Genomic DNA, 27,319 nt, shown 5'->3' on the forward strand with positions numbered 1-27,319 from the left:
GGACAACTTCTAACTATACCAGTCCGCACTAGGCACACTTCTCCTACCTACCCCAGCCCACACACTAGGACCACTTCTCCTACCTATCCATGCCCGCACTAGGACTATATCTCCTATCACTAGGACCACTTCTCCTACCTATACCAGTCCGCACTAGGACCACTTCTCCTACCTACCCCAGCCCACTCACTATGACCCCCTTCTCCTACCTTTCCCAGCACACACACTAGGACCCCTTCTCCAACCGAGCCCGCACACTTGGACCACTTCTTCTACCTATCCGAGCCCACACACTTGGACCACTTCTTCTACCTATCCGAGCCCACACACTTGGACCACTTCTCCTACCTATATTGCCCACACACTAGGATCACTTCTCCTACCTATCCCTGCCCGCACTAGGACTATTTCTCCTACCCATCACTAGGACCACTTCTCCCTATACCAGTCCGCACTAGTACCACTTCTCCTACCTATCCAGGCTCACACACTAGGACCACTTCTCCCTATCCATGCCCGCACTAGGACCACTTCTCCTACCTATCCCAACCCACACACTAGGACCACTTCTCCTACCTACACCAGTCCGCACTAGGACCATTTCTCCTACCTATACCAGCCCACACACTAGGACCACTTCTACCTATCCCAGCCCGCACACTAGGATCCCTTCTCCTACCTATCCCAGCCCGCACTGGGACTTCTACCTACCCCAGCCCACACACTAGGACCACTTCTCCTACCTATCCATGCCCGCACTAGGACTATTTCTCCTACCTATCACTAGGACCACTTCTCCTACCTATCCCAGCCCACACACTAGGACCACTTCTCCTACCTATCCATGCCCGCACTAGGACTATTTCTCCTACCTATCACTAGGACCACTACTCCTACCTATCCCAGCCCACACACTAGGACCACTTCTCCTACCTATCCATGCCCGCACTAGGACTATTTCTCCTACCTATCACTAGGACCACTTCTCCTACCTACCCCAGCCCACACACTAGGACCACTTCTCCTACCTATCCATGCCCGCACTAGGACTATTTCTCCTATCACTATGACCACTTCTCCTACCTATACCAGTCCGCACTACGACCACTTCTCCTACCTATCCCAGCCCACACGCTAGGACCACTTCTACCTATCCCAGCCTGCACTAGGACTATTTCTCCTACTTATCACTAGGGCAACTTCTAACTATACACCAGTCTGCACTAGCACCACTTCTCCTACCTATCCCAGCCTGCACTAGGACTTTCTCTACTACCTATCACTAGGATCACTTCTCCTACCTATCCGTGCCCGCACTAGGACTATTTCTCCTACTTATCACTAGGACCACTTCTCCTAACTAACCCGGTCCGCACTAGGACCACTTCTCCTACCTATCCCAGCCTGCACACGAGGACCACTTCTCCTACCTATTCCAGACCACGCACTAGGACCACATTCCTACCTATCCGAGACCACACACTAGGACCTCTTCTCCTACCTATACCAGTCCACACTAGGACCACTTCTCCTACCTATCCCAGCCTGCACACTTGGACCACTTCTACTACCTATCCCTGCCCACACTAGGATCACTTCTCCTACCTATCCCTGCCCACACACTAGGACCACTTCTACCTATCCCTGCCCACTCTAGGACTATTTCTCCTACCTATCACTAGGACCACTTCTCCTACCTATACCAGTCCGCACACTAGGACCCCATCTCCTACCTATCCCAGTCCACACACTTGGACCACTTATCCTACCTATACTGACCACACACTAGGACCACTTCTACCTATCCCTGCCCGCACTAGGACTATTTCTCCTACCTAACCCAGACCACACACTTGGACCACTTTCCTACCTATCCGAGCCCACACACTTGGACCACTTCTATCTATCCCTGCCCGCACTAGGACTTTCTCTCCTACCTATCACTAGGGCCACTTCTCCTACCTATCCCTGCCAACACTAGGACTATTTCTCCTACCTATCACTAGGACCACTTCTCCTACCTATACCAGTCCGCACTAGGACCACTTCTCCTACCTATTCCAGTCTACACACTAGGACCCCTTCTACCTATCCCAGCATGCACACTTGGACCACTTCTCCTACCTATACTGCCCACACACTAGGACCACTTCTCCTACCAATCCCTGCCTGAACTAGGACTTTTTCTCCTACCTATCACTAGGACCACTTCTCCTACCTATCCCAGCCCGCACACTAGGACCACTTCTACCTATCCCTGCCCGCACTAGGACTATTTCTCCTACCTATCACTATGACCACTTCTCCTACCTATACTAGCTGATACCATGTTCATGTCTCAAGTTCACAAAATCATCAATGAAAGAGGTGTGAGGGTCAGACGTTTCCCCTTAGGATTTTCACAGGGCTTAGGTTCATTAGAATATTCAAAATATGGGAGGATACAAAGGGGACAATCATAGTTTTTAACATTTGTAACAATCACAGCCCATAAATGAGAAGCATTTAAATCTATTATTGAAGGTTCTAGTAGGAGCCATCTTTCATTTACACAAGCGGGTACCTTAAACATGTACAGGAGTGTCTAGGATATTTCTTTCTTATCTCCCATACACAGTGGCAGTAAGCTTGACATGGTTATGACTAACTTATTAACTTATTGTCTATTGTTGTCATGGCTGCTGTTAATCACGGCTATGTAAGGCCTGTTTGGGTGTGTAGCTCCTATGTACATGTGGCCCTCTTTTTCTTGGAGGGGTGTGCAATTTAACGTGTGATACATTTATGCTAGTATAGGGACCTGTAGAGATTGGGAATCCCTTGACTGGAGCTGAAGGCTTAAGTGTTTTGATTGGTTTGGGTATGAAACTCCGACAGTCAGGATTAGGAGACCGACAGCGGGATCCAAACACAACCCAGTAAGTACTTTCTCCCCCTTCCCCCTAACCTCCTGCAGCCTACCCCCCCCCCCCCTTCATCCGCGCAGCCTAAACCTAATCCTTCCCCACCCCTCCAACCACTGTATTTACCTCTGGGATGTTTCTTGATTCAACCAGTCGGGATCACACTGTCTCCTGCCGGTATTTTGACTGCATCCAGCTTTAATCAAATTATGAACAACTACCAGTACTTTTATTTGTTAGAAACACAGAATTGCAGCTCTTGGTTTAAGCACCAGCAAACAATTATGTTTCTATTTTGTTTATATATGCTTGTTAGGTCTCTAATTCCTAATTGTTTGGACTGATCCATGAATAACAATACAAAAAGGAAGACAAAGGTATAAAACGGATTGTAATACGCATGAATAAGTGTACTAAGACAGTAGGTTGTTTTGGATCATGGTTAAGGAAAAGCATAAGGATAAACAGTTATATGGGAAACTCATCCTGATAAAGTTTAGGAAGCAGGTTAAGATGAGGTGTTAGGCTTTTAAACAATGATGTTTAAAGTGCCACATGTGGTATATACTGTACAGCAAAGGAGATTTCTCGTTTGTGGCTTTATTCCAGTATGTATTCTAGAAGTGATTAGCCGAGCGTGCATTATCCATTTACACCTGAATTAATATACTGGATATAGATTATTACACAATGTTACGCTTTGTAAAACTTATGGTGGAAACGGTAATTATTATATTCTGGTCTGTCGAGCTGCAGGGAGGAAGTGCATTAATGTGGCTGAATGGTAACTGAAAGCCGGCTTATGGGGTGATGGGCAGTTATTTGGAGTTCAGGGGATGGTGATTTTTATGTTCTCAGATTGAGGCTATATGAGAGCCGTCTGGTTTATACTGTATGAATGCTACAGGTGAGGCCTGTGTAAACAATTTATGTTAGGGTCTCTTGGCTAAGGAGAACAAGAAACTTGGCAGGGCTTTAAAACATGATCTGAAGGTGGTTCATCTCTAACATGTAGCCAAGGATATAAATTGGTATTTGTTTTAAATGGTTGGACTGAAATTAACCGGGTTAATATGTTTTTGGCAGATGTGTAGGCAGGGGAAGTGCAGGCAGGTTAGGGCAGAGTTATTTAACCTGCTTAAGGCTACTGTACCTAATAATTGAGCAGGCTTGACTTCTCAATGGCTAGCCAAATGTATATTGTAATCTGGCTTCATATCGCTGTAAGGACCAAATCCTGTGTTGGACTGCAAAGAGTATGAGTATTTATCTAGTTGATGGATTTGCATTTCCCTCAACTCCAGTTAGGTTTATTAAATTAAAATGTTTATTATATTATAAATAAAAAATGTAAAACAAGCTGTGGCCATTTTGTTGGCATACTGCGACGTGGTGAAATTACAGTAACTGCAACATGGCAAATGGTGTTTTGGTTAGGAGTACTGGCTAGCCCATATCCCAGCCAGGTTTTCCTATTTAACGTTAGCAGTCCATAAAACTCCTCTTAATTTCACTTACTCATTTTCATGTCCAATTTAACAGGCATAAAAAATGAATACCCAAGGCGAATACACATCAACATAGCTTTTCCTGCCTCTCTCTAAGCTGGTGGAGTAGAGGACATAGCCAGCAAGTGCCTGGGATAGTTCCCACAAGCTGTCTTAGCTCACTCCTTTGACCCCAGTTACATAAACAATTAAGAGCAGGGAAAGCCTAGTTCTATGGCTTAAGTTAATGTGTTCTGTGTATATCTTACACCCTTTACGCTCCGGAATCGCTCCTCACTCCTTTTGTTACTAAATCCGTTTCTTTCTATAATGCAGATCAGAGTCCCAGCATATACTATTAGCCTCTGACATAGTCCCAGACTGGCAGTATAGGCAGCCTTTTCTTACAATCTAGAAGGCATGCAACTTGTGACTATAAGCCTGATCCAGAGGTGGACGCGAGGGACACTACACTGCAGCGATACTGCAAAAATATACTAATGTCATTTATTCAGAGACCCCCACCGACGGGAGTTTCTCATCTGCTGTGTATCAAGACCACCACTGGTCACAAATCAAATATCTGAGCACCCCTATGGGCAGGCTAGAGGGGCAAAGTGGTTGTTATCTGCCATCAAATTCTATTTTTCTATGGCGCAGAATGTCCGCCAGAACTAAGGAGCCGGAGTCTTAAAAACGGTGTATGAAGACGCAGTCACTGGCTGGAACATTCCATGAAAGTTGTACCACACCTGCGATTGACTAGCACCCCTTTCTTATACAGATGTAGCCATGCTTATCTTTGCTGTGATGCGGCATGCCAGGCTGCGACTATTTGCATCTGGAGATAGCTCCATTAAATCCTAAAGGAATTAATAGAGCGATCTCCAGCTGCAAATAGTCACAGCACGGAGAGCATGACTACATCCGTACATGCTCACTGTCACTCACTCTGCGTCCGCCGCCTGTGATCCATCTCAGGGCGTGCACATGCTCACTACAAAGCAAAATCAATCAACTCTGCAAACATCAGTACTCCATCCTCCTCTGAATCAGACCCTCTGTGTTGAACTACAGGTCACATCATGATTCCCTCCACTGCACAGAAAGAGTGGTAATTCAAGCTGTATCTATACATGCTGCTGGGCGTGTTTTCTGGTTCCTGATGCTGAAGGAGGTTTCTGATACTAACAGAACAAATTCAACAGAAGCTTATTTAAAAAAAATACTGCTGTGTACACAGCTCCTGATAATCTATTCATGTCTATAGGTAACATATTCTATCGTGGATCAACAAGAGGCTCTATTAAGGAAATACCGTTATATGCTAAACCTAAAGATTTAAGAATAAAAGCACACAGACACCTGACCTAACACTGAAGAAAGACTGTTGTCTCTTAATAGACAGATATCCAAAACCCTATCAGTGGTTAATGTGGATGTAGTCAGGTGACCGGCGGTCGCGATCATGGCGGTCAGCATACAGATGCCGGGACTGACATTATTATACTTATATAGAGCATCATAAACACAGAAATGTTGTTTTCCTCTCTGAACTTTAAAGAGGGAGAAACAAGCACAAAGAGGAGGAATGTAACAAAGTGATTTGCAAATGTTTTATTTATTTTAAAAGGACGCGATATCCTCTCATGCCTTGGAGGAGCTACCATATCATGTGTCCTAAAGTCATTCTTTAAAGAGCTACAGAAATCACTGAAATGGAGGGAGCCCTGTTTTTACCATGTTTAAGATCTTCTGCTTAATATACATTTCAGAAACTTCCTGGCAGTGACAAACCCCTTCCACAACCTCACAGTCTTCCCATTCTCCATCCTACTTGTATCAGTGCATAACTGGTCTGCCAGTCCCTATCTATGGTGTAAATGTAGCCCTCCAACATTTGCATATTCCTCCTTGAACCTTCCAGTATCTCATTTCCTTACCTCTTAATATTATCGCAGATCAACACCCCAGCCCCAATCTTCCTAACACTCTTATCCTCCATGTAATGACTATGAAAGTCGCATCATTTATTGCATCTGCTTTCCGAATATCCTTATTGTGATACAATGCCTTTATATTACAGCAATGATAAGAATAAAGACCTGTGGCTGTGTTAAATATAAATCTTAAGGGATTTGTCACCCCATGACTATTACGGTCTTAACCAAAATGCATCTTATTTACAGTGTCCTATCCATTGCCATACGCATGCTCTGATTGGCGGTGTAGAATTATATTGCCACTTTTTACATGATTTAATGCAGGTCCACCTGGCTTGATTGATCGTGTCCTCCTGGATAAAGTATTTGAAGGACTGACTGATGGTTGGAGAACATACCAGCAGATAAGTACTTGGAAAACAAAAGATTTATTTCCAAAAACCAAACAGCTGCTAAAAGCCCTACTTCTGATTTCACAAAATCGGTTAGGTCCATTCACAAGGATCTTGTGAACTTGCCAAAAAAGCTACACAGACGTCATGATGGAAGGAGAGGAAACAGCTGTAAGAAGCCAGAGCTGCATCTTCTGAGCCCTCCGTTCTCAGCCAGATTTGCTTTCATATGCACAGAGATGACACTTATGTTCCTGCAAAGGAGGCTGTGTAATAGAGAAACTTCGCTCAATAAAAAGGTTATAATATGAAAGTGAGGACTTACTCATAATAGAACATACTTGCCTTGTTCAAGAACAGGCCGAAACAATGCCAAAGCAAAAAGTGCTACAAGTGCACATTTGCCCAATCACGCTGCTACATCTCTCAGAAATATCTTAATTGTTCCCACCACCCCTAGTAAACATCTGACAGACCGCACAAGTAAACAAGCTGTTCTCGTAAAGGGAGAAGAAAGAACAAATAACCCCAGGAGTCTGCCCTTAACTGCCCTGGTTGCATCATGCAGAGCACAACAGACAGCTCTGCTATACAAGAACTGGCGGCCAAGGCGGCTCTACTGGATTATGTAAGACCCTGAGGAGGATTTATCAAAGCTTGGAGAGAGATCATATACTAACCAATCTGCTCCCAACTGGCATCTTACAGGCAGTGTTTAAAACATGACCGAAGCAGTTGGTTGGTACGCTCTCTCTCCACCAAGCTCTGATAAAGATCTCCCACTAACACACACAAAAAATAAGAATTTACTTACCGATAATTCTATTTCTCGTAGTCCGTAGTGGATGCTGGGAACTCCGTAAGGACCATGGGGAATAGCGGCTCCGCAGGAGTCTAGGCACATCTAAAGAAAGCTTTAGGATCACCTGGTGTGCACTGGCTCCTCCCCCTATGACCCTCCTCCAAGCCTCAGTTAGGATACTGTGCCCGGACGAGCGTACACAATAAGGAAGGATTTTGAATCCCGGGTAAGACTCATACCAGCCACACCAATCACACTGTACAACTTGTGATCTGAACCCAGTTAACAGCATGATAATAGAGGAGCCTCTAGAAAAGATGGCTCACTACAGCAATAACCCGAATTTTTTTTGGTAACAATAATTATGTACCAGTATTGCAGACAATCCGCACTTGGGATGGGCGCCCAGCATCCACTACGGACTACGAGAAATAGAATTATCGGTAAGTAAATTCTTATTTTCTCTGACGTCCTAGTGGATGCTGGGAACTCCGTAAGGACCATGGGGATTATACCAAAGCTCCCAAACGGGCGGGAGAGTGCGGATGACTCTGCAGCACCCAATGAGAGAACTCCCGGTCCTCCTCAGCCAGGGTATCAAATTTGTAGAAATTTACAAACGTATTTGCTCCTGACCAAGTAATTGCTCGGCAAAGTTGTAAAGCCGAGACCCCTCGGGCAGCTGCCCAAGATGAGCCCACCTTCCTTGTGAAGTGGGCATTTACAGATTTTTGGCTGTGGCAGGCCTGCCACAGAATGTGCAAGCTGAATTGTACTACAAATCCAACGAGCAATCGTCTGCTTAGAAGCAGGAGCACCCAGCTAGTTAGGTGCATACAGGATAAACAGCGAGTCAGATTTCCTGACTCCAACCGTCCTGGAAACATATATTTTCCGGGTCCTGACAACGTCTAGCAACTTGGAGTCCTCCAAGTCCCTAGTAGCCGCAGGCACCACAATAGGTTTGGTTCAGGTGAACGCTGAAACCACCTTAGGGAGAAACTGAGGACGAGTCCTCAATTCCGCCCTGTCCGAATGGAAAATCAGATAAGGGCTTTTACAGGATAAAGCCACCAATTCTGACACGCGCCTGGCCCAGGCCAGAGCCAACAGCATGACCACTTTTTCTGTGAGATATTTTAACTCCACAGATTTAAGTGGGTCAAACCAATGTGACTTTTGGAACCCAAAAACCACCTGGAGATCCCAAAGTGCCACTGAAGGCACAAAAGGAGGCTGTATATGCAGTACCCCTTTAACAAATGTCTGAACTTCAGGGACTGAAGCTAGTTCTTTTTTGGAAGAAAATTGACAGAGCCGAAATTTGAACCTTAATGGACCCCAATTTCAGGCCCATAGATACTCCTGTTTGCAGGAAATGTAGGAATCGACCCAGTTGAATTTCCTCCGTCGAGCCTTACTGGCCTCGCACCACACAACATATTTTCGCCAAATGCGGTGATAATGTTTTGTGGTTACATCCTTCCTGGCTTTTATCAGGATAGGGATGACTTCATCCGGAATGCCTTTTTCCTTCAGGATCCGGCGTTCAACCGCCATGCCGTCAACGCAGCCGCGGTAAGTCTTGGAACAGACAAGGTCCTTGCTGGAGCAGGTCCCTTCTTAGAGGTAGAGGCCACGGATCCTCCGTGAGCATCTCTTGAAGTTCCGGTAATCAAGTCCTTCTTGGCCAATCCGGAGCCACTAATATAGTGCTTACTCCTCTCCATCTTATCAATCTCAGTACCTTGGGTATGAGAGGCAGAGGAGGGAACCCATACACTGATTGGTACACCCACGGTGTTACCAGAGCATCTACAGCTATTGCCTGAGGGTCCCTTGACCTGGCGCAATACCTGTTGAGTTTTTCCCAACGGTTTATAATCATGTGGAAGACTTCTGGGTGAAGTCCCTACTCTCCCGGGTGGAGGTCGTGCTGAGGAAATCTGCTTCCCAGTTGTCCACTCCCAGAATGAAAACTGCTGACAGTGCTATCACATGGTTTTTCGCCCAGCGAAGAATCCTTGCAGCTTCTGCCATTGCCCTCCTGCTTCTTGTGGCACCCTGTCTGTTTACGTGGGTGACTGCCGTAACGTTGTCCGACTGGATCAACACCGGCTGACCTTGAAGCAGAGGTCTTGCTAAGCTTAGAGCATTGTAAATGGCCCTTAGCTTCAGGATATTTATGTGAAGTGATGTCTCCAGGCTTGACCATAAGCCCTGGATATTCCTTCCCTGTGTGACTGCTCCCCAGCCTCGCAGGCTGGCATCCGTGGTCACCAGGACCCAGTCCCGAATGCCGAATCTGCGGCCCTCTAGAAGATGAGCACTCTGCAACCACCACAGGAGGGATACCCTTGTCCCTGGTGACAGGGTTATCCGCTGATGCATCTGAAGATGCGACCCGGACCATTTGTCCAGTAGGTTCCACTGGAAAGTCTTGCGTGGAATCTGCCGAATGGGATTGCTTCGTAGGAAGCCACCATTTTTACCCAGAACCCTTGTGCATTGATGCACTGAGACTTGGTTCGGTTTTAGGAGGTTCCTGACTAGCTCGGATAACTCCCTGGCTTTCTCCTCCGGGAGAAACACCTTCTTTCTGGACTGTGTCCAGGATCATCCCTAGGAACAGAAGACAAGTCGTCGGAACCAGCTGCGATTTTGGAATATTGAGAATCCAATCGTGCTGCCGCAACACTACCTGAGATAGTGCTACACCGATCTCCAACTGTTCCCTGGATCTTACCCTTATCAGGGAATCGTCCAAGTAAAGGATAACTAAAATTCCCTTCCTTCGAAGGAATATCATCATTTCGGTCATTACCTCAGTAAAGACCCGGGGTGCCGTGGACCATCCCTACGGCAGCGTCTGAACTGATAGTGACAGTTCTGTACCATAACCTGAGATACCCTTGGTGAGAAGGGTAAATTTTGACATGAAGGTAAGCATCCTTGATGTCCCGAGACATCATGTAGTCCCCTTCTTCCAGGTTTGCAATCACTGCTCTGAGTGACTCAATTTTGAATTTGAACCTCTGTATGTAAGTGTTCAAAGATTTTAGATTTTAAAATCGGTCTCACCGAGCCGTCTGGCTTCGGTACCACAATAGTGTGGAATAATACCCCGTTCCCTGTTGCAGGAGGGGTACCTTAATTATCACCTGCTGGGAATACAGCTTGTGAATGGCTTCCAAAACTGCCTCCCTGTCAGCGGGAGACGTCGGTAAAACAGACTTTTGGAAACGGCGAGGGGAATACGTCTCGAATTCCAATTTGTACCCCTGAAATATTACCTGAAGGATCCAGGGGTCTACTTGCGAGTGAGCCCACTGCGCACTGAAATTCATTGAGAACGGGCCCCCACCGTGCCTGAACTTGTAAAGCCCTAGCGTCATACTGAGGGCTTGGCAGAGGCGGAAAAGGGTTTCTGTTCCTGGGAACTGGCTGATCTCTGCAGCCATTTTCCTCTCCCTCTGTCACGAGCAGAAAAGAGGAACCCTTTTGTCCGCTTGCCAACCAGGACTGCGCCTGATAATACGGCGTCTTATTTTGAGAGGCGACCTAGGGTACATCCCCTTTTTTAAGGCAATACTTCCAAATGCCGTTTGGAATCCCTGACCACTTTACTGGTAGAATACAACGCACTTATACTTGATGCCAGTCGGCAAATATTCCGCTGTGCATCATGCATATATAGAAATGCATCTTTTAATTGCTCTATAGGCAATAATATACTGTCCTTATCTAGGATATCAATATTTCCAGTCAGGGAATCCGACCACGCCAACCCAGCACTGCACATCCAGGCTGAGGCGATTGCTGGTCGCAGTATAACACCAGTATGTGTGTAAATACATTTTAGGATACCCTCCTGCTTTTTATTAGCAGGATCCTTAAGGGCGGCCATCTCAAGAGAGGGTAGAGCCCTTGTTCTTACAAGCGTGTGAGCGCTTACGGGGGGGTAGGGGGTGTTTCCCAACGCACCCTAACCTCTGGCGGGAAAAGGTATACTGCCAATAACTTTTTAGAAATTATCAATTGTTATCGGGGGGAAACCCACGCATCATCACACACCTCATTTTATTTTTCAAATTCAGGAAAACTACAGGAAGTTTTTCCTCACCAAACATAATACCCCTTTTTTGGTGGTATTCATATTATCAGAAAAGTGTAAACATTTTCCATTGCCTCAATCATGCAATGTGTGGCCCTATTGGAAATCACGGTTGTCTCTTCACCGTCGACACAGGAGTCAGTATCCGTGTCGGCGTCTGTATCTGAGGTAACGGGCGCTTTAGAGCCCCTGTATGAGACGTCTGGACATGCACAAGCTGGGTAGCCGGCTGTCTCATGTCAACCACTGTCTTTTATACCAAGCTGACACTGTCACGCAATTTCAACAGTACATCCACTCAGGTGTCGACCCCCTAGGGGGTGACAACACTATTACAGACACTCTACTCCGTCTCCACATCATTTTTCTCCTCATACATGTCGACACAAACGTACCGACACACAGCACACACACAGGGAATGCTCTGATAGAGGACAGGACCCACTAGCCCTTTGGGGAGACAGAGGGAGAGTTTGCCAGCACACACCAGAGCGCTATATATATACAGGGATAACCTTATATAAGTGTTTTTCCCTTTATAGCTGCTGTATTGTTTATACTGCGCCTAATTTGTGCCCCCCTCTCTTTTTTAACCCCTTTCTGTAGTGTAGTGACTGCAGGGGAGAGCCAGGGAGCTTCCCTCCAACTGAGCTGTGAGGGAAAATGGCGCCAGTGTGCTGAGGAGATAGGCTCCGCCCCTTTCTCGGCGTCCTTATCATCCGTTTTTCTGTATGTTTTGGCAGGGGTTAAATGCATCCATATAGCCCAGGAGTTATATGTGATGCATTTATTTTAGCCATATAAGGTTTTTATCGATTTATTGCGTCTCAGGGCGCTGCCCCCCCAGCGCCCTGCACCCTCAGTGACCGGAGTGTGAAGTGTGCTGAGAGCAATGGCGCACAGCTGCGGTGCTGTGCGCTACCTTATCTGAAGACAGGATCGTCTTCTGCCGCCGATTTTCCGGACCTCTTCGCTCTTCTGGCTCTGTAAGGGGGCCGGCGGCGCGGCTCCGGGACCCATCCAGGCTGAACCTGTGATCGACCCTCTGGAGCTAATGTCCAGTAGCCAAGAAGCCCAATCCACTCTGCACGCAGGTGAGTTCGCTTCTTCTCCCCTTAGTCCCTCGATGCAGTGAGCCTGTTGCCAGCAGGTCTCACTGAAAATAATAAACCTAAACTAAAACTTTCACAAAGAGCTCAGGAGAGCCCCTAGTGTGCACCCTTCTCGTCGGGCACAGAAATCTAACTGAGGCTTGGAGGAGGGTCATAGGGGGAGGAGCCAGTGCACACCAGGTGATCCTAAAGCTTTCTTTAGATGTGCCTAGACTCCTGCGGAGCCGCTATTCCCCATGGTCCTTACGGAGTTCCCAGCATCCACTAGGACGTCAGAGAAAAGTGGCTGATGCAGAGAGGGACAATACATACATGTAACTGAAACAAGACTATCATTTGTCTGGCTTCAAGGACTTAGGGATATATTCAACTGAAGTCGAAAGCTGCTGTCTGTTGGAAAGACGGCAGTTTTCGACTTTTTTAGGTCGGAAGGGGTTCTGACCTATTCAATATACCCCAAAATGATCCGACAAGTCGGGGAGTTCGACATGTCGAAAAGCAGGTGGATCGCGGAATAGCTGCCGATACGCGTGCTTCTGTCGGAGACGGCGCCAAATCCAACAGGTTTTGGCCCCCTTCCGACCATCTCAATAGGACTTTAAAGAGATGAGGGACATGAGGGAGCTGGGAGGAGGAGACAGGGAGGGTGGGGGATGGGGGGAGGTGGGGGGGGTGGGGAGAGAGCCGCAGGGAGACGGGGGAGAGCAGCGGCTACAGCACAGCATATGCAGGAGGAAGTGTCACAGCCGCCGTTCGCGGCAGCGTCCACCCGGCTCCAGCAAGTGGGAGCACAGCAGGTATCGGAGGTATCAGCTGCAATCCCTCTGTCTTGCAATGGGGGGATGCTAAATATTGGTGGTTACTGTTCATGGAATAAGCCGCAAATATTTATTGATAAATGGGCCCAATAGTGTGAGGACAGCTCAGTGTGTTTAGGAAATCAGTCACAAGTGGGTCACTGCCCAGTGCCATATTTCTGTGCAGTCACTGACTAAAATCTATATAACGTTTTGTTAATATAATTGCTGTCAACAGTATGCCATTACAGAAACCCTTGGATACTTAACATTTATAACACATTGGGGAGAGGTGAGGGGGAGAAAGATTATACCTATACATATGAAAATCGTATATGTACACACACATATATTAGATTACATTATGTTATACAAAGCTGTACATTATTTGGCCAATGCCCTAACTTGCACATGAAGGACCAACATGGACTGACAATCACATGTAGAACGTGGATTTACTCTGCAGGTACGGCCAGATGGCTATTACAAATATATATTATTGTTAGTACACTGTTTAGTGTTGGGGGAGGTGGGGATTCTATAAAAGAGTTGAGGAAGCAGAGCTGGAAAGTAAACTAATGACACAGGGCCTAATTCATGTTTGTACACTATATCACTTCACACAACTGAGCGATTATTGGCAGACTGCGCATGTGCCACAATCACAGTGCGTACACGCTAAGGCACCTTTGAAATGCCACTTGCAGAGAAAATTTTAACACAGAGTGAATGACAGGAAGAAACCTTTTTGTAGGAGGTAACAGGGATTGGCGGCAAAACAGCAGACATGTCATGGGCTTTTCCGGGGCGTGTATCTGCCTACAACTGTGATCATGTATGCAGAGAAACATGGCGTCAGTGTTGCTCGTGCTGTGGGCAGTCTGCCTAGCCATAGACTCAATGGGGGTACCTCATTATTGCAGCAGTGCTGCATATATGTGTACACAGCTGCTGGGGGCTTTGCAATGGCTCCGAAGGGCGTCAATATAATTTTGTCGACGGCTGCGTCACTTGCAATGTTCAGCCTGAAACATCAAAGCTGAGTAGACATGTGTACAAACATGAATTAGGCCCACAGTGTATATAAATACCGTCACATTTATCACCATCTTATATGCAAAAAGTCATGAACAGGCAATAAAGACCAAGATATTTATTATTTTTCTTTAAATCATTTAACATGGCATTTTCTATGATTTTACAGTATTCCCCTGGTTGACTCCAATACATATTCTTTCTTCCCCCTAAATAACTTCAGATCCAACAGGTTAAACCCGCAGACACATCCCTACGTCATGGGGGCCGATGATCCGCTGTAAGCCGAGCAACAGCAGTTGCTGTGTGAGGGGAAAAGGACGGGAGTGAGACACAGCACGTTTCAAGAACCCAGCGCAGGCTCACAGACCTCATGCCCTGAACACTCCGCTCTCCCCCTCACATCCTGCTGCAGGGCCCTGGTCATGCTGTCCACCATGGTGGGAAAGCTGGAGCTGGGGTGAGAAAGCGACTACAGTTTGTTTATGTTACATGGAGAACCAGGACCCTGTATGTCACAGACGTGGGGGATGGGGTGTGCTGGGTTTCCTGAAGCTGACTGGAGTAACAGTGCTGTATTAGTGATGAGTCGTGGGCCGCACGCATTAGGTAGGGGAAACAGAGTGTAGAAGTAAATTATATGGGGAGGAGAGAATGAAAGCCAAGACGTGCACTGCGCGTGACCGCGCATCCTCATACATAAGCCTGTTAAGTGTCGCTGATCTGAGGGAAAGTACTGGATTGCATGGATTCCGGAAAGAGGCTCAAATGTCATTATCATTGTAATTACAGTCAAACATCTTGACCAAAAGCTTAAAAAAAAATAAAAGGCCAGAAATGTTTGTAGTAGTGGGCTGTTGACAAATCAGAAACCAGATCTGAAGCCGCAGCTGCCAGGCAAGGGTCTGACGTCTACACAACTTACAGTACATGACGGCGGCACCTGATCAGTAAGCGGATGCTGCAGCATGGAAAAAAAGACGCTTACCTTGCTGTTCAACATCAACAATGAGAAATGTAATGTGAATGTCTCTGGGTGAAATAATAATAAATTATTGCTGTGTAAAAGCATGGCAGAAAGCACCTGACTGTGAGCAAGCAGCTCTACCCTCCGACCCCCCCCCCCCCCCCTCTCTCTCTCTCTGCTCTGGAGCCTGTCCCAGGCACTCTGCCACAAGTCTCTTCACAGAGAGCGAACAGCAGTGCTCTCTGCCAGTACCTCAGAAATCCGTTTACAGGGACCTGCGCTGCCCATATAACCCAGTTATGGCCGGTGCTGCAATTCTGTATGCCTACCTCTATGTATCAATCAGCAGATCTCAGAGAGTAAAAAGGTCTGGAATGAGGGCTTAGCGTATTCCCACATTTAGGGCCTGATGCAGTGTCTTAACACAGCTGTCTGCAGAGCATATCTGTGTGTTTTGCGCCGCACATGCTTCAGAGAGAGCATACACAAGCATGGGTAACGTAGAGTAATATGCATTTCAAATGCATCTCCACCAATGACAGAAGGGGCTTTATCAGGGCATTCACGTGTAGACAGTTTAAGGAGGCAAGGTATGTTGGTGACCTGTGCTCGATTGGAGGAGGGGGGGGGGGGGTTAAATTTTTCTGTGGGTGCACCAAAACATAGTGGGTGTCCACAGTGGCTATTCCATTGTCCCTTCGTTTAACACGCATGCCTTATGTGCGTACCGGGTTTAGCTTTGCCTGAACTTAGGCGCTCAAACAGGTGTTTTCGCACATATCAGCTCGTACCTCAGGAGGCTGCGAGCTGAACTGTTTCCCCCTGGCAGCATGCATGCCCAAATGGAGAACCAAATCAAATTGCTCTGTTAGGCACCATCTAGTGGCAGCCAGGGCAAAGAACAATTGAATTCATCTCCATGTGTTAATGTTGACTGCTTTTACTGGTACTGGCAACACTTAATTTGACTTTTGTAATTAAAGGAAGATAAGAACAAAAAGGTTGGTTTCCAATTTAACGTATTACAATTAACTTTGTAATTCTAAGCATTTTTATTGGATTGTAATTATCCCCCTCCCCCCCATATCGAACCCAACCCACCCTCCTGAGTAGGAAATTGCACAAGTAGGTGACCAACAGAATGACAGCATTAAAGTTCAAGTTTAGCATTCTTTAAATGTCCATAGATATGTATTACATAAACCGTTCGTGTGCATAAAGCCCTTAAGGGCAAAACATAACACCGGACACCTATATTAGGTGAGAAGGCTGAAGGAAAAGAACTGGTAAATGCATTTTCCATTGTAGATGGCCATGGGTATACATGCATTAGTAAAGAAGAGGCGGCAAGTTTAGTGAATTGCACAAAAGGAACATAAACCAGATGTGTAAAGCTTGCAGCACAACTTCTTCCAGAGCTTTTGGCACTCATCGGTATTAGTATAAAATAGTGCAGATTGTCCAATTTTCTGGATGGGAATTACATTCCTAGACAAGTAGTTAATTCCCCTGGGAGTGTGACGTATTACTCACGTGGGAAATTGTACATGAAGCATGCCTGTGCCGAGATTATCCACTCCGCTCGTGTCTCGCAGAATATGGCAATATTAGACCTGGGTTTCTGGCCAAGAGCAGCCAATCCACTCCCAAACAGAGAGGCGGACATGTAGGTCTCCTCGTAGGATATCCAGTTGTACCGTCCCAGTATTACCTGGTGAGGATTCGGGAATACAAAGCATGATTAGTAAAGTGGGAGGACAGTCCTATAACAGGTTATACATTTGGTTTTTATCTAGAATGCATTTTGGCATAGTTACTAGGTCTGACTAATATTACATACTCAACACACCTTTAATAAGGCAGATATTTTATTCAAATTGACAGGCAAAGTGCCGGGGTGGGGGTGTGTGTGTGTGTGTGTGTGTGTGTGTGTGTGTGTGTGTGTGTGTGTGTGTGTGTGTGTGTGTGTGTGTGTGTGTGTGTGTGAAACTGCTTGGGCGAGTGGGAGGGGGGTCTTCTTTCAGCCGCGGGTGACTGCCGCCTTACCAGCGGCAGGTCACTGCGCAGCGTGACCTCACAGTCAGAGGTCATGCTGCACCGTGAGGAGGGAGCCGGTCAGCGTCTGAGGATCCTGGGACGCTCAATGCTGATCCTGCAATCCCTGGGACTGGACCTTCCAATATGGGGATTGAATCCTGGCCTATTTTTGGGCTAAATCCCGGGATCCCACCGATCCCAGGATTGGCCACACTAGTGCTAGTGTGTAACATGTCAGCAGGCACAATGGTGTCCAAGCACCTGCTATATTACTTCTGCGCTAAGCAAATCCCCTTATAAGTACGTTTGCCATAATATGCCTTTAATCTAGGACACCTATGATTTACATGGGTTCTGTGGCTAGTTAGAGTCAAGCATGCATTTCACCTGGTTTTAATCAACCACATCACCTGCGTAAAACATAGGTGTCCCGGATTAAAAGAAATATTATGGCAAGTCTACTTATAAGCAATTAAAGTGGGCTTGTAGCGAGACAGCTAAATAAGACCGCATGAAAACAGAACAGTTTTTGATAAATCACAACAGCACACAAACTACATGCGTGGGTTTCCAGTCTCCATATAAAAGACCATCTCCATAGAGTACTAAGGGCCTAATTCAGACCTGATCGCAAAAGCAAAATGTTTCTCTAATGGGCAAAACCATGGGCAGTGCAAGGGGGGCAGATGTAACTGCTGCAGAGAGTTAAGGTGCATACACACGGAGAGATTTTGGCTATGAGAGATTTTGACTAACTTTTCCCTTGAACTGGCAGTAGGAGATTTTGACTAACTTTACCAGAGATTTTGTCTATGCAAGAGATTTTGGCTATGGGAGATTTTGACTATCTCATTTAAATAAGGGGATGAGTGTCATATATAGGATGAATTTACAGGGTGGCTGGTATTTAAATAGCTAAAAGTAAAAAAAAAAAATTTGCGTGGGGTCCCCCCTCCTATGTAAAACCAGCCTCGGGCTCTTTGAGCCAGTCCTGGTTGTTAAAATACAGAGGAAAAAATGAGTAGGGTTCCCCCATATTTAGACAACCAGCACCGGGCTCTGCGTTCGGTCCTGGTTTAAAAAATACGGGGGACAAAAGACATAGGGGTCCCCCGTATTTTTAAAACCAGCACCGGGCTCCACTAGCCAGGGAGATAATGCCACAGCCGGGGGACACTTTTATATTGGTCCCTGCGTCCGTGCCATTACCCCCCCCAACTAGTCACCCCTGGCCGGGGTACACTGGAGTGAGGACCCCTTAAATCAAGGGGTCCCCCCCTCCAGCCACCCAAGGGCCAGGGGTGAAGCCCGAGGCTGTCCCCCCCATCCGTGGGCCGGTGGATGGGAGGCTGATAGCCTTTCAATAGTAATATTGTTCTTTACAGGAGGCCTATAGGTCCCAGCAAGCCTGCCCCAGCATGCTGGCACTTGGAGAACCACAAGTGCCAGCATGCCCGGACATAAAGGGCCCGCTGGCACCTGTAAAGAAAGTATTAAAAAAAAACACAACACATTCTTTTAAAAATCCTTTATTAAACTGGGTCTTCACCTGGGGGCGGCGGCCTTTAAGCTCTTTTGCATGGCCGCCGCCTTCCCAGGGCTTCCGGCGTCTTCACCTGGGGGGGGGCGCCACCTCCCCAGGGCTTCTGGGGTCTTGCTCCGGCGTCTTCACCTGGTGGGCGGCGGCTGGTAAGCTCTTTTGCATAGCCGCCGCCCATCCAGGACTTCCACGGCGTCTTCAGGAGCTCTTCTCCGCTCCTCCTCCGCCGTCGGACTGAAAGCCGCTGCCTCGCGCTGACTTATATAAGTCAGCGGGAGGGGGCGGGGCGATGACGCGGCGAGCCGTGATTGGCTCGCGGCGGCCATCTTGAATTTCAAAAATGACGCTGAGGCGCCATTTTTTAAACTGGTACCGCTCCGCTGCCAAACTCTGCAAGAGAAAGGTAAATTTCCGCCGCCCGCACCGCTGCCGCAACCCGCCGCCGCCCGCACCGCCGCCGCCCACACCGCCACCCGCACCGCCGCCGCCCACACCGCCACCCGCCGCCGCCCGCACCACCGCCGCCTGCAACATCGCTATCGCTGGGAAAAATCGCTGGCCTCTAGCGATTTTAACTAACTTTACCAGCGACATAGCCAAAATTGACTTGCCGGCACTGACTATTTTTCCCAGCGATAGCGACTTAGCGGGGACGCGCATCGCTATCGCTGCCTGTATACACACGGAGCGATCTGCACTAACTTTTTGAGCGATTTTGACTATATAGTCAAAATCGCTCAGTTATATCGCTCAGTGTGTATGCACCTTTAGATTTGGGTGGGTTATATTGTTTCTACGCGCTGCTTTATATTTACAACGCAATTTAGATTTCAGTTTGAACACACCCCACCCAAATCTAACTCTCTCTGCACATGTTCTATCTGCCCTCCGCAGTGCACATGGTTTTGCCCATTAGAGCAGATGGCTATTGCGATCACTATACATTTACACTGGAAAGTTAAGGTAACACTGTACAGTGTATTTTACCTTCATGTGTGCAGTATATCCTTTAAAGGAGAAATACAACAAATGAATGATGGTCTCCTAGGTTTTACATGTACGCAGTCTGTGTTAGCCCCCGAAGTAAAACCCTATGCTACTAACTAAACATAAGCTGAATCAGACTATGTAAGGTGACCTGACAGTACATATCTAACCAGCTTCATAATGGACACAAGAGCAAGGTTTTCCATTCTGCCAGCAGTGTGAGAGAGTGCCTCTGTAGAGCAAGCAGCAATGCAGGTACCAACGCAGGCACACACACCCACTTCATGTTTACCATCACTTCCCCTTTAATATCCTACTCAGGAGGCCGGTTCCATGTTCACAATAACAAACGGGTTGAGCAGAGGATGAGCTCAGCGACTAACCCTCTCTTCTCTGGGGAGCTGTCCTCCAGCACGTCAATGGCTGTCACATGCCAAAGCCCTGCGCTCTATCAGATGGAAGCCCTGCACACCCCTAGTACACAAGTGAACAACCTGTATAAGGAGATGTATAGAGTCACACATAAAGGAGATGGGTACAGGACCTATGGGGGCACTTCCAGAGTTGTGGCTCCACACAGAAGCTGCTGTATACTGTATGTAGGGAGGTAGTCAGTCACCCAATAACACTGCTATAAATCTCAAGAAATTGCAGGAGGGACAGAAGTAATACATTTATTATTAAATAGAAATAAAAGCATGTTACATATACCCAAGACTGCTAGGCCAGCAGGGGAGGTACTGGTTCCGGATATAAGCAATAGTATAATAGGAGTTTGAGTGTCCCCTGCATCTTATTATATAAGAAAACAAGGTCATGTGTGCATGACATTTCTACACAAGGGGGTACTTGCCATGAGACATAGATAGACAATATAAAACATGGAAATGCAGTAAGCGCAGGAGGAATGCACTGTCTGGGCATACGATTTGCACCTTACCAAACAAACACCATTAGTATATGTACCACAGAGCATGCAGAGAAAGATTACTGAAGTGGTAACAATGTGCAACCTCATCTCACCCAGCACAATTCAATGAATAATATGATTTATTGGAATATAAATACTGCTTCCTAGTGGTGAGAAGTAAAACTGCAACACTTTCATGTGTGCCCTGACATAGATCAGGTCAAGTGGTAGCCACTAGCCACTTGTTATGGGGGGATATGTTGTGCCACATACAACTATTTTATACAGCAAATACAGATGAACGTTATTACAGAGTAAACTGGAATCGGGATTTATGATACAATAAACCCAATTATTCCCAGGTTTCTTTTTTCAGAAGGGATTCTGAAGCGCCCACTTTAGACTTGAGATTTGAGGTAAAACAGTAAATCCCCATGTAACCTTAATGGGCCAGTGAAAGCCTAGCACAGAGCATGGTAATACCACAAATCACAAGTGAGAAAGTGGTAAAACTACAGAATGAGCACATTTAACCTGATGCGATGGAGTACCAGCAACTGTAAAAGTGAAGGTTTGCATCATTATTTGGACAGGTATAAAACATTAATCCCAGAAGATACTAAATGACATACATGTGTGCTGAATTAAACTTCCAGCAAGTTGTACTGTAGCCAGAATTAGTACATATGCATTCTTAATCCACCTCCCCTTTTTCTTTTCAGGGTAACATACAATGTAGACCCAAATTTATATCTAATGGTTACAGCGATATGGAGATACTTCAGGGCAAAGACACGGCTGCCCCAAGGCTCTTCTTATTATTACTAGGCGCTCTTCACACCGTTGTAAGGGGCAACGCCCCGGTAATCCCTACAGAAACGTTAAAGGTGTAGAATAGTAGGTTTATAGGTGTTTTGGAGGAATGGGTGTTTTACTCGTGGATAAATATAGCATGACAAAAGGGAATGTGATGTTGAATGGGGTGTAGGGTCTTGTGAGTGGGTGAACAGTGTCTGCAGGGGAGGATGTAGGGATGGTGGAGGGGACACAAGGTGTGTACCTTGGTGGAGTTGTGGGTGTGTGGGCTAGGGGGATGGGGGAGGTAGTGTTGGAAGATGCCGTGGGTGGGGGAGTTCCACATGGGGTGTGTGAGTGGATGGGAAAAGGAATGGGGGCCGGTGTAGTGTGCATGGGAGGTGTGGGGAGTGGGGTAGGTGGAGGTTGATGGTTTTGTGGTGGTTTAGGGGGTGGTGTAGGGGTGGTTTAGTAGTTGATGGTGTGTGCCAGGTATGGGGCTAGAGTGTTTGGTGGATGATATTGGGAGGTGTTGTGTGTGTTGGGCAGGTGGGTGTTGTGTGGGTGTGGGGCCAAAAAAAAGTGTTCATGGTGTGTTTGTATGTGAAAGGTGGAGGGTGTAGTGAGGTGGAGGTGTGTGTGTCTGTGTTGCCGTGTGATGTAGGTATTGAGTGTTTGCGGGGAGGATTGTTGTTGAAGGTGGTGTATGTGGTGGATGGGCGAGAGTAAAATGGCCTTGTGGGTGGTGGATGTTGTTGCAGAGCTAGTGTTGTAAATGGTGTATGTGCATGGTGTGAGTGGTGGAGTGTTGTCAGTGGGGAGTACGGAAATGGAGAATGGGGGAAGGGTAGTGCTGTGAGTGAGGGAGGAACGTGTGGTTTGTAGGTGGGTTGAAGGGTTCATAGGTGCTGGGGGTGTTGGGGGTGGGGAGAGGAGGTTAGGGGGTTCCAGGTAAGAGTATGTATGTGTTTGGGGTGTGTGGTTGGGCTTAGGATAGGTGAGGCTGGTGAAGGTACTATGTTAGGTGTGGTGGTGTGTGCGCGCGGTAGGTGGTTTGGGCTGGGGTTTGTAAGACGATTTTGGACGGTGAATGACCGTGTATGGGGTTAACCGTGGATGGTGACCGGTGACAGTATATGCAGGTGACATGGGGTAAGGGATGGTGTTGGGGCTAGTTGGTGTTGTACTTGTTGGATTTGTGTTTGTGGGGTACACAGGGCATGGGGAGGGTGTGGGAAGGTGACATGGGTGGGGGAGTAATACATGTGGAGTGTGGGTGGATGATGGAGGGTATTTGTGGGGGTTGTGAGTTGTGAAGGGGGGGTGGGGAGTGGGTTGTGGGGATGGTGAATAGCCCATTCAGGTGTAGGAGGTAGTGGTTGTATTGTGGTGTGTGCATGGGAGGGTGGGGGGGGAGTTTGTGAGGAGGATGTGTAAGGTTGTGTTGAGGTGCAGGGGGTGGTGTATTTGTGGAAGGTGGGTGTTCGATATTGGGCTTGTGCGGTTGTTGGATGTGTTTGCGAGGTGTTGTGGGTAAATGTAGTTGGTGGGGTTTGTGGCGTGCTGGAGTTGTGGCTGTGCGAGGGTTGTGTTAATAGCTGTGAGGGTGACTGCTTGCTAAGGTGTTGTTGCAGAGTGTGGTTTTATGGAGTATGGGGAACAGGTGTTGTGGGAGCAGGGGTGTGTGGGGGTGCGTGTATGTTGTGTTTGGTGGAGGTGTGGGTGGATTGTTTCTGTATGTGGAAAGGGGAAGAGGATGTGGTGTTAGGGTGTTTGGTGGGGGCAGGGGTGTGTTGTTGTAGGAAATGTTGGAGTTGCACTTGTCATGTTGGTGCTTGTAGGGTAGACGGGTAGTGCTGTGGGCTAACTGTTGTTTTGATGGTGTGATATATTCCATGTTTAAGGTGAGAGTTTGTACGTGCTAGCTGGTGTATTTTTTCAGGCTGCATTGTAGAGGGGGGTGAAGGGACAGTGCTTGGTGGAGGCTTTTGTTGGAAGGGGTACATGGATTGTGCTGGGTGTTGAGAAGATGGAGTGGTTGGTGGCTGACCAGAGTGAGGCTGGATGGTGGATTTGGTCCGGACAGTGTATGAGTTGGGCTAGGGGTGATGGTTGGGGGAGGGGTTAGGAGGTGTAGTAGTTGGTGGAGATGTAGGTGTGGGGTTTAGGGTGAGGGTGGTGGAAGGTGGCATGGGTGAGGTTTTTCTGCACAGGGTGCTTTGTGTAGGGTATTGTGGTGTGTGCATGGGAGGGTGTGGGGGGAGTTGCAATTGCCATGTTGGTGCTTGTAGGTTAGATGGGTAGTGTTGTGGGCTAACTGTTGTTTTGATGGTTTAACAGAATCCGTGGGATGTAGAGAGAGGGAAGTGGGTGTGTGATAGGGGTAGGGTGGTGTTGGCCTGGATAGTGGAGGGTGTTGAAGGGAATGTGTGTGGTGGAGTGTTATTTTGGAGGGCTACGTGGTTTGGCGTGTGGGTTACAGAAAAGCGGTGGGTACGGATGTATGGTGCTTGCGTAAGTGCGTGGGGGTGGGTGGCTGCCTGTAAATGTATTGGTCTAGGGGTGACGGATGGGGGTGGTGACAGGAGGTGCAGTGTGTGATGGAGTTGTGGTTGTGGGTGGCAAGGGGATTGGGTTGGAGGTGTGCATGGGTGGAGTAGGTGGATGGTGGTGGGTTTTGTGGGGGTTGTGGTGTGTGCATGGAAGGGGGGGCGCAGATGGGTAAGTTTTGTATTGTTTTTTTTTTTGGGGGGGGGTTGGATGGGTGGTTGGCAGGTATGGGGTTGTTGTGGGATGGGCTTAGGGTGTGCGGGGGGTGTAGGAGAGGTGGTTGGGTGGGTTTGAGTGTCTTTGCAAGATGTAGTGTTGGGTGTGTGTGTGGTTTGTGTGTGTTCTTGTGGTGTGAGGGTGATGGGGACAAAAGTGAACGTTGGTTGTGTAGCAAAGATGGGGAAGGTGTTTCGTCGGTGGATGGGGGGGGTGTAGGGCGAGTGCGTGTTGTTAGGAGTGTGGCAGCTGAGAGTGTGTGTGTGTGGGGGTGTGTGTGTGTGGGGGTGTGTGTGTGTGGGGGGGTGTGTGTGTGGGGGTGTGTGGGGGTGTGTGTGTGTGGGGGGGGTGTGTGTGCAAGGTAGTAGGTGATGGTATATGTGGGACCATGAGGCTGCACTTGTTCCCCCCCTTGAGATGAGTGGGCTGTGAGTGGAGATTTGGGCAAAAGGGAGTCATGCACATTCGGGGATGGGTGATAGGGGTGGCTGGCCATTTGTTATTGTGTGGGTGCGCTGTTGTTGCTTGGCTGGTGGTGTGGGTGTGTGGTGCTGACAGGGGAGAGACATTCTTTATGCGGGGCTGGGGGCAGGAGCGGCGAGACATCTGTCGGCGGTACAGAGACAGGTGCGGGTGATGCTGCACTGCATGTGCACTGTGTCTTCGTCCGTTGTGCGGAGGGCGTCTCCCGGGACAGCGTGTCCCTGGGGCGGGTGGATGTGAGAGGTGGTGCTGGGGTTGTGCGGAGGGCAGGAGCGGTGGTGTGGGCTGCGGCTGTCCAGTGTGTGGTCGTCCGTGGTGCGGACGGCGGGTACCAGTACAGCGTGTCCCTGCCGCTGCTGGCTGTGGGAGGTGGTGCTGGGATTGTGCGGAGGGTGGGTTGGGTGCTGTGGGGTCAGGGTGTCCAGTGTGTGCTCGTACGTTATGCGGACGTCGGCTCTGGGGCTGCGTGGGCCATGAGTGGCTGCATGTGGAAACTGGTGCAGGGGTTTTGTGGAGGACGGGTTTGGGGGTGTGGGGTGCGGGTGTCAGTTGGGGTGTAGGTGGCTGTGTTTGCGAGGAAAACAAGGGAGGGGTCCATGGTTACTGGGCAGTGTGGTGCGTCCGTCCACTGGTGGCTTCTCCTTGTGGATGGTGGCCGGATTATGTGGCTGCTGCTCCCGTTGCATGTAGTGCTAAGTGGTGTGCTGGCACTGGCACAGGGCAGGAGCTGTTAACTCCGCCCAGGCCTGTGACTCCACCCAGCGTTAGAGGGCCAGGCATAGAGTCACATTTGGGCTAATATATAGGAGATGATTATTATCATCATCAACATCCTTTATTTATATGGAGCCACAATGAGTCCGCAGTGCCTTACAAAGTACAAAAGCAAGAAAGTGACTTACAGTGCAAGACATGAACAAGGCTTAGAAACATTGCTGCATCAGCAGTCATACCCAAATAAGGAGAGGGGTGGGGGTAACCGAACCCAAAAGGTTGGCGTCATTGGCAGCGGGAGGAAACAAAGGTATAAGCGAGTACAGAAAAAAACACATGGGGAAGAGGGCCCTGCTCGTGAGAGCTTACAGTCACATACAAAGACACTTTCCCGCACACATTTGGCACAGGCACAGAGAAACCACCACGTGTATGAGCTCTTACCCATGATGACTGTACAAGTATGTACTTTGCACAGTCCCTGCTACAATAACACCCCTCAATAAGTCCCCCATATGCAACGCACTGGCATTCTGTATGTAAATGTTCAGTCTACCTGTCATAAAACAAACCCTCAGGAGAGGTGGAATAAAAGGACACCAGAGTGCACAAAGCACAAGTAAGGTTAATGTATGCATCGTATTTAGCTAAGCGGCATCTCATTACATACCTGCGGACAGTACTTGTCACAGCATATGATGCAAAGAAGTAGTCACTAAATACTGATGAAGAGCTATCAAATACAGTTTAATTAACCCCTTTGTTGCAGAGGATCTTCTCACCCTTGTGCAGAGGTCATTTACAGGTTGAGTATCCCTTATCCAAAATGCTTGGGACCAGAGGTATTTTGGATATCGGATTTTTCCGTATTTTGGAATAATTGCACACCATAATGAGATATCATGGTGATGGGACCTAAATCTAAGCACAGAATGCATTTATGTTACATATACACCTTAAACACACAGCCTTAAGGTAACTTTAGCCAATATTTTTTATAACTTTGTGCATTAAACAAAGTGTGTGTACAAACACACAATTAATTTATGTTTCATATACACCTTATACACACAGCCTGAAGGTCATTTAATACAATATTATTAATAACTTTGTGTATTAAACAAAGTTTGTGTACATTGAACCATCAAAAAACAAAGGTTTCACTATCTCACTCTCACTCAAAAAAGTCCGTATTTCGGAATATTCCATATTTCGGAATATATGGATATGGGATACTCAACCTGTATTCACATTTGTGCTTATCACATTCCAATCTCACCGATTTATTTATGCGGTACCCATACAAATTATACCTTGTTTGTTACAGAACACGCTGTATAGTCAGGAAATATCATTAGCCTTTTTACTCATTCTAACACCAAGTTGTTGTTTTTTTAACCCAAATGGCCAAAATGGGTTTGTTAAAATTCCAAGAAAGGGAACCAAATGCTAACGTGTTTGTTTTTTTTTGTCTTGTAAAAGCACCACAAAAAAGTATTTTGTGGTTCGTTTCTCCAATAATTTACCTTTCCACA

General features: G+C 47.4%; 1 protein-coding gene across 2 annotated transcripts in view; it reads right to left on the bottom strand.

The window, feature by feature from the left end:
- The window catches only part of ACSL3 (acyl-CoA synthetase long chain family member 3), a 221,819-nt gene that overhangs the window by 70,322 nt on the left and 124,178 nt on the right, over window positions 1–27,319 (bottom strand). For both annotated transcript variants that reach the window (XM_063915902.1, XM_063915903.1), the window contains exon 3: window positions 17,086–17,263. In XM_063915902.1, coding sequence (XP_063771972.1) covers window positions 17,086–17,263 — 178 coding nt within the window. The remainder of the gene's footprint in view (window positions 1–17,085; window positions 17,264–27,319) is intronic.

This window comes from Pseudophryne corroboree, chromosome 4, assembly GCF_028390025.1.
Source record: "Pseudophryne corroboree isolate aPseCor3 chromosome 4, aPseCor3.hap2, whole genome shotgun sequence".
In the NCBI taxonomy this organism is placed as follows: domain Eukaryota; kingdom Metazoa; phylum Chordata; class Amphibia; order Anura; family Myobatrachidae; genus Pseudophryne; species Pseudophryne corroboree.